The sequence below is a fragment of the Hemitrygon akajei genome, chromosome 2 (assembly GCF_048418815.1).
Source record: "Hemitrygon akajei chromosome 2, sHemAka1.3, whole genome shotgun sequence".
NCBI lineage: Eukaryota > Metazoa > Chordata > Chondrichthyes > Myliobatiformes > Dasyatidae > Hemitrygon > Hemitrygon akajei.
Window position 1 is genome coordinate 96,812,539 of NC_133125.1, and position 14,616 is coordinate 96,827,154.

A 14,616-nucleotide genomic window follows, 5' to 3' on the forward strand; every position below is an offset into this window, starting at 1 on the left:
TTAATCAGGAGTCCTGTACTGTGTCATTCCAATATTGTGCATAGGAATTAATGTTGAATAGCAGAAGTATTATGTTTTATGAAAATAAGACAGATAAATGCAGCTAAATCCAGATTGGTATAATTTACCAAAGGTTCAATTGCTGAATGTGCAGATATTCGTTTGGTTCTACTTCGACAGATTTTATTTGAAGTACAAAATTACATTTAGGGAGTGAGTCCAGCTTCACTTTCTAAGCAAGAATACTTGCATGCTGGGAATGTGTATTGGAAATTGTCCAAACATAGTGCACCATTTTCTGTTCATTCACCAGAAGCAGAGTGTCACAGAGGGCTCCCTTTGGAATTAACATTTCCTATTTGCAGATTTAACTACTAGTATTTCCTATGACCAAATTCTACTGCCCAAGTCAGTGATGTACCTGGAAAATGCATGCAACCTGAATGGACTGAAGGCTGTTTAAAAATGTTAGCACTTATTTCAAAAATAGACAAGATAGCTGACCGTGCACAGATAAGGCTAAGATCAAAGCAGATGTAATCTGCACCAACTTCTGCTTAGCCACTTGAGGAAGAAGAGGACAATATGGTGGGTTCCTGTAATCACAGGTCCATCTAGGCTGAGCTGTCTCCTCTAACCCTCCCCAATGACAAGTGCACTAAAGTTTAAGATTAGAACAATCAGCCCTGCTGTCGCTGAGTTTTTTTAAAAATGGTTACGAAATATCCCACAGGACACCTACTTCCTTGTTTTCAGGTGCCCAGACTTGCAAATGACATTTGTCAGCTTATTTAGAACTGAATATGTTGCTGCTTTGTGAAAAAAAATCTTATTCTCCTGCTGTCCTCATGCATTTGTTGCAAGTGCATGACCAATCTCTCGAACGTTCTTAAAATGGTGGTCAAGGATAGCACAATTTGGAAACCCACATTTAAAAAGTACTTAAGTTTTGTAATCTTATTGCATGCAATGGCAATGCTGTTTAGGAGTGCTTCTTGGCATGAACTGAAAGTTCTGTTTCCCCTTGCTCTCCTGTAAATGCTGACACTCACTGAGGTACAGTTCTGAGAGGTCAGCAGTTTTTTTTATTCTGCAGGAGCTTCTGTAAAAGCAGGCTACTTGAGTTGGTGATAACCAGATAAATGCAGTGGATTCTGATCTCTGGGCATTCTGCAGAGCAGTGGACACCTTTGAGCCTTGTCGACATTCCAACAGGAAGTCGCACTCATCCAAGTCAGTGGCTGGTCAACTGAAGACTGGCTCTTACATTAAGCAAAGCCATAGTTCAGTTAAACTGAGCACTGGGAGAAACAGTCAAGTCAGGCACAGTAATCTTGATCTCAGCAGTCCTAGACCATAATTTTAAGTCACAGAAAGGGCAAAAAGGGCAAGAGCGTGGGTAACAAAGTAAGTAGTGCATTTATACCTCAGTATTTCAACAGAACAGGTGGCAGACAGGATGGAGATACGTTTCTATCAATGGAAATGTAAGGTGCTCCTGCCCTCTGCTAGCCTACAGGTCACCCTTGGGCAAGGTGTAGCATCTGTTTAGCTTCCTTCCCCCTCCCCACCCGCCCATCGGGGTCATGTGAAGCCTTGGGAGAAAAGGTGGTGGATGTTTGAATGAACAGCTGGTGTATATCACAAGTCCTGGTCATGCAACCACTGACACCAGGCAGACAATCTCTGAAAAGTATTGATAATGGCCAGGGACACCTGTCTTGTACAGGAAGGGGCAATGGCAAAAATTTGTTGAGAACAGTAATGGTCTTGGGGCTATGATTGCCTACGTCATACATCACGGCACATAGGGATGATAATGATGATGAATTCAACAGAGGACCACTGAAGATTCCATCAGAAGGCTTTTTTCAATAAACCTTTGCACATAATATCAGCAATCAGGTCATGGTAATTGATTTGTCTGGCATAAATGAGAAAGCATTAATGGTCTACCAAAATCAATCCAGAAGTACAGTCATATCAATAGAAAATATAGACTCAATGTCCAACAAGATCCCAGATAAAATCATTGAGGCCTTCACCATTCATATCCCTGGCGTGAAAGCCACAAGTTTCAGCTTTGCATATATCATGATTTCTGAAGGACTACTGGCAAGAGCATGAATAGTCCTTCAGAAATCAGGAGATATCCAAAGCTGAAACATGTGACTTGCACGCCAGGGTTATGAATGGTGAAGACCTGGATGATTTTATCTGGGATCTTGTTGATCAATGAGACTTTATTTTCTATTGATACTATTGTACTTCTGGATTGACTTTGGTAGACCATTAATTATTAAATAGGATCTGGATTAATTAAAGCCTCACGGCTACCATATCATTAAATAGTGACAGCTCAACAATTGTCCCAGGATTAAAGGGTTCAGGTGGGACAAAAGGAGAAAAAGTGCATGCTCTGTGGCACCTTGCCCTTACCCATGTGCCAGAAGCTCAAAGGACTTTTAAGCAAATAATCCTGCCATGGTGCTTAACATCACTAAGTTATTTCTTCTTGTTTGTGTCACACTTGCTTCTGGTGTTAAAATCCCAGCATTACACTTACCTTTCAGAATTCCCAAGTATAAGTTTCACAGGTACATTTTATATCCTCTCTCTAATGCAGGAGTTCCCAACCTGTGGTCCATGGAGCTCTTACTTAATGGTAATGGTCCTTGGCATAAAAAAGGTTGGGAACCTCTGCTCTAATGTATGGCCTGCAGTTATGTCCCACCTCCCTTTGTCCATGCTTACCAGTGATCTAAGTGCCTATCCTGGTCTGACCTACAGCTCATATCCCATCCCACCTTCCACCTTACAAAAAGGACTGAAGAAGGTAGCATTAAACCTTCAGGGTGCAGCTCAACACAAGGCCTTGGGAAATAGATGAATATTTTTTTTTATGAAACCCACGCAGTCACGGGGAGAATGTACAAACTCCTTACAGATTGTGGCTGGAATTGAAGCCAGGCTGCCTGTACTGTAGAGTGTTGTGCTAACAACCACGCTACTGTAGCAACCCTAAATGAAACAAATACATAACATGGTCAAAGGAACCAATCATAGGGGAATAAGCTTGTGTTGAGCATAGACTGGGATGCTGAACGGGATTTTCTGTGCTATAAATTCCAGGTGAGAAAATGTCTCTTCTGACTCATCATGAGCTGTTCCATTGAAGATCCACTAGCTTCAACGGGAAAAATGTCAGATTCTTTAGCAAGACTGAGATTTTCTTGTAGCTACATTATATTCTTTCAATGGGGAGCATAAAAGTAACCTTGACAATAAGGGTTTGTCCTGTATTATTACATCATGTACATAATATAGGACAGACTTCTATCACGAAGGACATTTTTATTACTACACCTTTCCACTCCCAACGGCTTCCTGTAAAGTCTGAAATATGCTGTTATTTGCATTTGCATTTTTCTTCACCAGAAGTGCCTTCCCAAACTAATCCTTAAAGATGGCATAACTCAGCATCACATTATAAGAATCCCAAAAATTAGTACATTTTAAATACATATAAATATATTTCTATTTATATAAGAAATAGATTTCCACTGAGGTTGGGTGGGATAACAACCAGAGGTCATAGGTTAAAGGTGAAAGGTGAAAAGCTTAAGGGGAACATGAGGGGAAACTTCTTCACTTAGAGGATTGTGGGAAGGTGGAGTGAGCTGCCAGCAGCACAAGTGGTGCATGCAAACTTGATTTCAACATTAAGAGAAGTTTGGATTGGTAGATGGATGGTAGGGGTATGGGGGGCAGGCTGAAGGGAGTAAGCAGTTTAAATGTTTTGCCATGGACCAAATGGGCCAAATGGCCTGCCTCAGTGATGTATTTTTCTATGACTCTCTCTATATTTTACCACAGAATGCTGACAGGTAAACAAGAGCAGGCAGAATCTGAGTATGTAAAAATCCACATTAACAGACAGGATTATGAACTATCTGCTGTGACAATTATTCAGATTCAGCTACTGAACTTGGGCTCAGCAGTTCCAGGGGTTCCCAGCCTGTTTTTGTGCCATGGACCAATACCGTTCAGCAGGGAGTCCGTGGACCCAGGTTGGGAACTACTGCTCTATGCCATCAACTGCTGCAAATGGCCATGCAAGAAAAATTTTTAAATGGAGACAAAAAGTAGTGTGAATGCGAAGAATAACTTTTAAAAAAACTGAATTGTTATGATTTGGAATTCACTGCCTGCAGGTTGATAGAAACTGAATCGGGTAGGATTTCTACTGAGAAATGGAGAAGCTCTTACAGGAATATAATTTCAGATCTGTGAAGAAAGACCAAGGAATGCATCTGACATCACAAAGACTTGATAACTAAACACCTTCTTTCTATGCATAATAATTCCATGATTTTCTGAATGTTTCATTCATCTCGCAGACCAGGAAGTTGAGCACATTTGATGTGAATGCTCAGAAAATGTAATACACCTTCTTGACATCAAGTATGACATTCCTTGAATGCCAACAGCAGATGTGCGTCAATGCACAAGATAATAATATTGTAGATATTGAATACATGGAAATAAAATTGTTTTAATGTTTGATTACATGGCATGAGGATCCCAAGATCGTGAAGATGTTATTTTGAACATTGACCTCTTCTCACTATATATAAGAGTATGTAGATCCTTGACAGGAAATATCAGCAAAGTGTTTTTCATGTCAGTTCATAGGGTCCAGTGTCAAACTACAGGCCTTAGGCATGATGATAAAGTGATGTTATTTCCCCATAATTAAACAATAATTACAATCTGTGCTCCTCCCTCATGTTATTCTTTAATTAAATTCTACACCAGGTAAGTGAAAGATGCATAAAAATGTTAACAGGGCTCTTTTATGAGTTTAAGTCATTTACAAAGTTGCATTAGCTTCTGAAGTGTGTCACAAAATTCAATATATTATAGTGATTGAATCATCACTTAACCTGCAAAATTTGGAATATAAAACATTTTTAGCTCATTCCATTGTTTAAACAGTGCATTGAGTCAAAATAATTGGAATGAGTTTTGTGTAATGCCAACATCATGTGTTTTAATATTTTTGGAACAGTGATCCTATCATTAGTCTAGAAGATAGACTCACCAGTACCATGTATTGAGACTGGTAGTGTCTCCCTGCTGTGCCAGGTGTGGTCCACGACGCAATCTCTCTTCTCACTTTCTTCATCCTCTCTTGGCAACAATACTTGGTTCCCATGTGGGGAAGAATTGTGGTTGGGCATAGTCACTGGACTGGAATCTCGGTCCAGGGCATTTATAATACTGTCTTCTTCCGCAATGTGAAGCTTGTCTTCATCGTCTGTTTCTGAACCCGTATCCACTACATTCTCATAGTTCAAAACTGCAAAAGAGAAAAGGAAATAGAGGATCCTAGGGTTAGGTTAGGTTAAAAAAGGTATTTGAAACCATAGCTTTCATGAAGTGAACTACAAAATGCTGAACATTTCCTGCATTGCCCCAAACATGGCCATGTCTTTTTAAATGAATTCCTCTAACCAGGATGTAACAATTGTCCATCTCCTTTACAAAATTTTGAGAACACTGGCAAAACATGCAGATTATGCTTCAAATCATGTTTCAACTGTCAGAACAAGTCAAGAGCAAAAATAAACCAGTTTATTTTTCCACACAGATCTGATGCACTCACACTAGCATCCCTTAAAATAGACAGTTTATAAATAAGGTCTTTGAACTGAATGGAAGGTGGCTGCTTCTGCATTAGTCTGCCTTTCCAGTCATTCAGTGTGCATGGTAGTACATAAATTGTCCACTTTGCCACTAAACAAGAAAGATTAGTGTAATAAACACAGGGGCATTAGTTTAGCTGAAGAAACATACCATCAGATACACATATGCAGACATAACACTGCCAGAAACTGTTTAACCCAGCTCACAAGAAACACAAATGGACACACTTGCATGCAAATACACATGCTCAAAGCCAAGCCACTCAGCTATATGACATCATGGGAAGAAGAAACAAGAGAAAAAAAATCCCAACTCTTTTCAGGCTTATTTTGATTCCTTCACTCTTTAATAGAGAAATCCTTTGGTTTTATCAGCCGAACTATCTCAAGTAGCTCTTGCCAGCTATCAGATTATACAGAGTGGCAGGGACAGAATTTTGGTTGTATCAGGTTTAGAATCCTGCTCTCATGAATTCGTACAGCACTGAAATATTTTTTAAATTATTAACAATTTCAGGGCATGATATCTGCAGCTTTTGTAAGATTTATTGGTTTGTCCTTTAAAATGTAATGTTAAAATATTCTTTAAAAATATTAGCCAGACAAAAAAAGGTTATGCTGCGCATATCTACTCATAATATGATCTTTGTACAATCCGCGGGCCTGCACTTGCCTTTCCAACAACTGCACAACAGGTGCAAATTAAAATGAAAACGGCAGCAAAGTTGGGCAAACAGAAATGCTGTCCTGGTTTGAATACCAATTGACGGGCGAAACAAAACCTTTTCAAAGAGGTGTGACCACAAGGGTTTAGCCAAGTTCAGCCTGAGAAATGCCCTTTGAAAATAAATGATTTTTTTACATAAAGTGGGGATATTCATCTTCAATCTAGCTGTGTGGTCCAGATATACCTTGGCACAATTGGTTGCGCCCTTCCTTTGCAACGGCGGTTTAACCATTTCTTAGCAACATGTCGAAGATACTTTATTGCACAAGGGTTCAAGGCTTCACTGGATATATTTGTCTCGGGCTACAACAAAAGGCCCAAGCCCTGGGAAGCTATCAACCCATCCCCTAAAAACTGGTCTCTGGGTGCAAGGGAAATAAAGAGAGGGCTTGAAGGAGTGAATAAAATTATCTAAGGCTGGACAAGCATTAAAAGGCTTTCTTTTCCACAAAAAAACATGCCTTGTAAGGTCTTTTGCTTGTCCACAGCATTCTTTCTGAATAACACGTGAGCAGCTCTGTGCAGTGTGATTCAAATACTTCAGAGAAAAGGGTGATACATGATTAATCACTAGGTACTGCACTCACAAATATCAGCACAAGCTATACAAGCAATGAAGTCATGTCTCAGTGTAGGGGCAGCAGCAGGACATATATCACCCTCAAAGGGCAGGAATACCTTCCCAACCTGCGAGACCTGGACAACAGTAAATACTGTTCTCTTCATAAATACCAATTTCTGTCTTGACAAGAATGTCTCCTCTGAGCAATAAGCAAAAACCGCAACACCAGCAATTGGCTCAGAGACCTCACTTTGACTGTGGGAAAGATGGAACAATAGTGCTTGGTTGAACATTACCATTTTATTGCACCGGTAAACCAGCACTCCCTCACCAAGACAACACCAATGGATACTGAAGTTGTCCTTTTTTTTAAAAAAAGCAAATCAGTAATCAACTTGGTAGTAAAAGCATTTTTGACAGAATCTGAAGACTACTTATTCAATAAATTGTGCAATCTCCAGATTTTTAATTAATGCAGTTTACAAAAACAGAAATGGTCTAATCTACCTAGATATCTGAAATAACAAAAACATGTTCCGTTAATTGGCAATAGTGTGAACTTGAACTAAAATAACAATCTACTATTTTGTTTATCATTTCAAAATAAAGGATTTAATTCTTTTTCCATATAAAATGGCAAAAATAATCCAGTTTTTTTCCCTAATAGCTGTAGGGACTTTATTCTAGTACTGTATGCTTCTGGTGTAAAGTGGGCCATTTCATACACATGGCTCTTCTAGATTTACCCAAGAGCCACCACTGAAGTTTTAATCATCAGGCTGCAAGTTGGCATCTGTACAGGTTTTAATTCAACCTACAAAGAGTGGGTGCCTGAAAGATGTTTCAGAGTTATTTTGTAATCAGTCACAGATGAAGAGAGAGAGTGAGAGACAGGGAAAGGGGAGGGAGGAAGGGAGGTATGAGTGAGAGAAAAAGAGAGAGATGTCCATTTGCTGGCCCAAAGTAAACAATAACCCCATATTAGTCCCAGAACAATGCAAAATTCCTGCCGAGTGAATGACTGCAAAGCTTAGCAAACTAAGCATGTGGAAACCTCATTGCGATCCATGGAAGGATATCCATAGTGGATCAAATCATTCAAGCTCAACAGTGCCTAACTTACAATAGTCGACCCGGCTTTTCAAGTTATGTGAAGAAAGTGCTTAATAAATTTTTTTAAACTTTCTCCAACTCCTGTTGTTGCAAAATTGCCTTTAAGTTATTTCTAATGTGAAAATGCCTCCTTTGAGCCGTAATTTTCAATGGTACATTTGCTGAAGGGAAGTTCATCTATTCAAACAAGTATTTTATTTTTCCTACCCAAGTTTTGTTTTATAACAAAAATATTAACCTTGCCATTATGTATCATTGTGCTGTATCACAGCAGAACATTTTAGGGATATTTTGAAAAGTACATCTAACAGGGTTTCAGCCTTCAACAGGGCAAGACTCTAGACTCTAACTTCAACTCTTAAAACATGAAGGGACAAAACCTAAACATAAATGCACACCAGTGTGGCTTTAGATTAGACATCCCTTCCTGATAAAACAAGAAAATAAAATTTATGCTTCCATCTTGCTGCAAGCTGTGCTGAAATAAAATAAATAATGCTCTAAGTATGATCTGGGTACAGCATGCACCCACACACATAAGCAATACCACATTAACTCACTCTTGTGATTTTATTTTCTAATTTTAAAGCGCAATACAGATGTTCTCATAAGTCCAAGAAAATGTTTGCCTACACTGCTCCTCCAGCTCTTTTCATTGAAGTACGATGTACATATATGAAATAAAACAAAGTGAATATATTTCTGAAGGCTGTGTGTGCTTTGGTCCTGTATTTCTCCTTCTAAACTGTACATGGTGATAAGATAAAATGTCTCAATGGGAGCAGACTTACTGTGCACTTTTAAGGCTGCACTGTTCCTACAACATTTTTCTAAACCATTGAAATTCAGGCTCAGCCAGCCAGACACCTACACAAACTAAATGGCTTTAGTGAGATTGTCAGAGAAACAATTATCGAGCTGCTTTTGCAAAAAAAAAAGCTGGCTTGAAAAAAGACAGTTCCACCTCAAAATGGCTTTATTCTATCAGAATAAAGGGTTGCAAGGACATGTTGCATTAACAACACCATGTTTGGCAAGCCATTTTTCATTTTGTTTGCAAATGTGCAAATCATGTTCAACGTGCCATTGCATCACTAGCAATTGATATCATCATTATTGTGGAAATGACACACAATGCTGCTCCTTGCAAAATAAAAGAGATTTGCCAGGCAGTTCTTCTTCATAGGTTTTACAGCAACCATAACATTCCCACAACACATCAGTTGCTGTGTTGTAAAATAATATGCAGAACATCAGGACTGAAGTCCTCCTTGCCCCATTATATGCAAAGAAATATAAAGAATTCACAGCACAGAAACGTGCCATTTGCTCAGATGGGTAATAAACACCTTCTCTGAAAAGTGCCTGCCATAATGCTTAATAAAATATACATTAGTATCCGCTCCCACTTTGAACTGATTGATCAGGTATTTGCCTGGTGTACTGAGGTTAGGCATTCCAGTGATGACCCTTAAGAATCCTCAACAACAACTTTGAAATTATGGAGTCCCTTTCACACAAGAAAACATCTCTAAGTGCTTAAGGAGAGTTAGCCAATAGGGTGTGATGCTAAGCTGCAAGGAAATATTAAGTCACTTCCAGAAGCTGAGAAGACCATAAGACATAGGAAAAGTATTAGGCCATTTAGCCCATTGAGTCTGCTCTGCCAGTCTATCTTGACTGCTTTATTATCCTTCTCAACTCCATTCTCCAGAAAGACAGATAAACCAAGAATCACCATAAAAGAGGAAGGGGAGATTAAGGAAAAAGAATGCCAAAGGCAAACCTGCCTAGGACAGAATTTGGAGACAACCAACAGTTGTAGGAACACTGAGGGCTATAGATGGGATTTGAAAATGGATGAGAATTTTAACATCAAGACAAATTGACAGTCACCTAAGTATGGGGTTCCAGAATATGGTGTCAGTTGTGATGTAGGTAGTGTGGTTTTCAATCACTTCAGGCTTATGAAGAATCCAATGAAGGATGCTGGGCAGGAGTGCACTGAAATTGTGGTCCAAAGTAATTTTAAAAAAGGTAGGTAACAGTTTCAGATCAGAATGGTGTTTTAGAGGTGGAACCAGGTGGACTAAGTGATGTTGCAATTTCATGATACAAAGCCATTCTCAGAGACAGATGTCGCACAGAATTTCCAAATGGCTTAGTTCAGTTTGGACAGTCAGAGAGTCAGAGGCTAGGGAAACAACGTTGGCGAAAGGGATTGTTAGCAACATCGTAGGTAAAGGAAATTCCTACACAACCAATGCTATATTTTGCACAAGCCATCTGTAGACAATTTAGAGGGAGTAGAGTGATGAAGAAAGGTGACGATGAATGTCACAACTATTCATGCAGAAACAGGTGTTGTGACTTCTACAAAGGTGTTATAGGTTTTAGTGGAGTGGTGGGGTGGAGATGTGTCTCTACCAAAGGAGGTGCAAGACACTACTTCCCTCCGCTCGCCTGCTGGTCACCATTGGGCAAGGTGTAGCATCTGCTTAGCTCCCTGATCAAGGTCATGTGAAGCCATGGGAGCAGGTGACAGATGGTCGTATGAATAGCTGGTGCATATCACAAGTCCTGTTCCTGCAACGACTGATGCCAAGCAGACAATCTCTGAAGACTATTGATAATGGCTGGGGACACCCATCTTGTAAAGACACTGCCCAGAAGAAGGCAATGGCAAACCATTTATACAGAAAAAACTGCCAGGCACAATCATGGTCAAAGAACATGATCACCTATATCATATGATACCGCATATAATGATGATGATGACAGGTTTTAATGCTGATGGCAAATAGAAGAGGCCAAGGATAGATTCAGGAGGACACCGCAGACACTGGTGAGAATTGCAGGTGATTATCTGATTACAAATGATTAGATTAGAGTGAAGACAGGTGAGTGCATTCAAGTCATTAGAGTTGATGGATACAGACAGTTGTGTCAAAGGCAGCAGAAAGGTCAAGAAGGATGAGTCGGGCTAGAAGGCACAGTGGCACAACTAGTAAAGATGTTGTCTCATAACTTCCCAGTTCAATCTTGACATCTGGTATTATCTGCATGAAAATTACGTAAAATCACCATGACTAACTGAATTTCTTTCAGATGATCCACGTTCATCCCATATACCAAAGATGCGCGAACTAGTCAGATAAACACCAGCAGTAAATTACATGTAGTGCGTAAATGAGTACTAGAATCTGGAGGAAAAAGTAAAATAGGATTCCTGTCAATAGACACTTGATGGTCAGGGTGAATGGCCTGATTTTAATGCTGTATGACTCTACAGCCTATATACAGGATGTTCAAAATTCAAAGTACATTTATGATCAAAGTCTCTATGGGGTATACAACCCTTAGATTCACCTCCCCACAAACAGCCACAAAACAAAGGAAGCTATAGAACCCGTTCAAAGAAAAGTATGTCATAATGGACTTGCATCTGCTTCTGTTTTTATCATGCGAAAGGCAACTTGTTTGAAAGATACATCTTGCTGAGGGTTTCTTCCTCATGAGGGAAATTTTAGAACTATGGGTCACTTCTTAAAATTAGGAGTCAACCATTTCAAGCAAAGACGAGGTAGAGTTTTAGTTCTCTTGGAGGGTTGCAAGTATTTGCAACTGACTTCTTCAAAGGGTGGTGGATGTGGTATCTGTGAACATTTTTAAGACAGATAGATAGATGCATGATAAACAAGGGGTGAATGGTTACCACGGTAGAGAGGAACATCGAGTTGAAGTTACAATCAGATTAGCCATAAACTAATTAAGTAGCAGAATAGACATGATGGTCCAAGTGGCTTCCTAATCTCAATGCTTGTATGCACATACTGCAGTAAGAGACACACAGTTGTTTTCAGACAGGAAAATTGACAAAGACACCTTGGTCAGCATGGGTGAGTCAGGCCGAAGTGCCTGCTTCTGTGCTGTATGATTCAATGCATCTGTGACTCAGAACTGATGTTAGAAAATATCTTTATGTTAATTTTAATAAAACAACTGGGGTTAACTATCAAATTGATGTTCAAGACATATGGAGTTGTTTGGATAATTTATTTTAACTTGATTTAAACTATCAATCAAGATTAAAAGTGAAATTATATTTATGAAGTTTCTCTCCCTGGTCCTTGGCCCTTCCCATCCCAATCTAGAAACAGACAATCAATTTATATTGATATCGAGATGAGACAGCTTATTTCTCTTAAAGGTCCTGGGCACTCATTTATTATCAACACCTGGTGCAAGATGAAAGACTACCGTTGCTCATCTAATGGGTCAGATCACAAAAATGAATGAATGACCATGGCTGTCCACTCTTTTGGTGTGAAGAGAGTGTGAGCATAGGTGTCCACTCATTTAGTGTGAAGAGAGTGTGAGCATAGGTGTCCACTCATTTAGTGTGAAGAGAGCGTGAGCATAGGTGTCCACTCATTTAGTGTGAAGAGAGTGTGAGCATAGGTGTCCACTCATTTAGTGTGAAGAGAGCATGAGCATAGGTGTCCACTCATTTAGTGTGAAGAGAGTGTGAGCATAGGTGTCCACTCATTTAGTGTGAAGAGTGTGAGCATAGGTGTCCACTCATTTAGTGTGAAGAGAGTGTGAGCATAGGTGTCCACTCATTTAGTGTGAAGAGAGTGTGAGCATAGGTGTCCACTCATTTAGTGTGAAGAGAGTGTGAGCATAGGTGTCCACTCATTTAGTGTGAAGAGAGTGTGAGCATAGGTGTCCACTCATTCACCTCAGCATCGACTGATTCAACTCTCAGTGGCACTTTACTTAATAGAGTGGCCACTGAGTGTATGTTTGTAGTCTTCTGCTGCTGTAGGCCATCCTCTGCAAGGTACAACGTACTGTGCACTCAAACGTTCATCTTCACACCACTGTTGTAACGTGTGGTTATTAGAGTTACAGTCACTTTCCTGTCAGCTTGAACCAGTCTGGTCATTCTCCTCTGATCTCTCTCATTAACAAGGCATTTCTGCCCACAGAACTGGATGTTTTATTTTTGTTTCTTGCAGCACTCTCTTTAAACCCTAGCGACTGTTGTGCATGAAAATCCCAGGAGATCAGCATTTTCTGAGATACTCAAACCACCCCATCTGGCACCAAGAATCCAGGGTTAAGGTCACTTCGATCACATTTCTTCCCCACTTTGATGTTTGGTGTGAACAACAACTAAACCACTTGACCATGTCTGCATGCATCTACTGTATGCATTGAGTTGCTGCCCTGAATGTCTGATTAGATATTTACATTAATGAGCAGGTGTATAGAGTGGCCACTAAGTGTGCCTCCCACTCAGAAGCTTGTGCATTTCAACTATTATTTTGATAGTCTGCAGGTGACCCTTAGGCAAGGTATAGTACCTGCTTAGCCCTCCGATCAGGGTCACATGAAGTCAAGGGAGCAGATGGTGGATGGTCGTATGAGTAGCTGGTTCACATCACAAGTCCTGGTTATGCAACCACTAACAGCAAGCAGACAATCTCTGAGGAGTATTGATAATGGCTGGAGTCTCCTGTCTTGTAAAAGACACTACCCAGAAGAAGGCAATGGCAAACCACTCCTGTAGAGATAATTGCCAAGAACAATCATGGTCATGGAAAGACCATGATGGCCCACGTCATACAACATGGCATATAGTAATGATGATTATGATCTAAATAATAATGTTATACCTTACCAAAATGTTTTGCACAACCTTGAAACACTAACAATCAACTTAACAAAGTGCACAACCTTCAGAGTGGCCCAGGCATTCTAATAATGGGGGCATCCAATTGCTGTTTCACAAACCACACATGTTCAGCAGTGACAATCACACTCAGCAAAGACGTCATCGCGGCAAACTGCTTCCTGACTTGTGACCAAGCAAATTAGATGGCATGGGGCATCATGTAAGGACAACAATGCATTAATTGTAGGCTTGTAAATAAGAGCTGACAGCTGATGTGCTTGTCTTCCACTGAATGGTGTTTAAAGAACCAAGTCAAATGTGGGGGAAAATAAAGCAAAAACATAATATTGTAAAGGTCTGATCTTCTATAAAGCATTACACCACCTAAATTTATAGATCATAATCTCAATGTGCCAGATTGCACAGAAATACTTTTATTTAAAAAACAGCAACTTTAAATGATGATAAAAGCACTACCAAAATATATTCTTCCCTACTAAATACTGAAACAACCAGTTGAAGCTTTTAGCTCAAAGGTTAAGAAAAGTTTTATAGTAAGTAGTCTGACTATCCAGTTTCACTCTTGGTTGACTTCACTTGCACTCAGCACCATGCATTATTCTCACAAAAGGAGAGGAACTTGAGCCATTGGTTAGAACCTAGAACATAGAACATTACAGCACAGTATAAGCCCTTTGCCCCATAATGTTGTGCCAAACTTTTAACCTTCTCTAAGCTCAATCCCTTCTGCATAGACCTCCATTTTTCTATCATTCATGTGCCTATCTAAGAGTTTCTAATATATCTCCCTCTACCACCATCCCTA

General features: G+C 39.7%; 1 protein-coding gene across 2 annotated transcripts in view; it reads right to left on the reverse strand.

Moving 5' to 3' along the window:
* The window catches only part of LOC140714608 (zinc finger E-box-binding homeobox 2-like), a 148,052-nt gene that overhangs the window by 35,927 nt on the left and 97,509 nt on the right, over nucleotides 1-14,616 (reverse strand). Inside the window, exon 3 of one of the 2 annotated variants that reach the window (XM_073025960.1) lies at nucleotides 5,111-5,362. In XM_073025960.1, coding sequence (XP_072882061.1) covers nucleotides 5,111-5,362 — 252 coding nt within the window. Of the gene's footprint in view, nucleotides 1-5,104; nucleotides 5,363-14,616 lie in introns of both variants that reach the window. The other variant, XM_073025951.1, reaches the window with a different exon arrangement.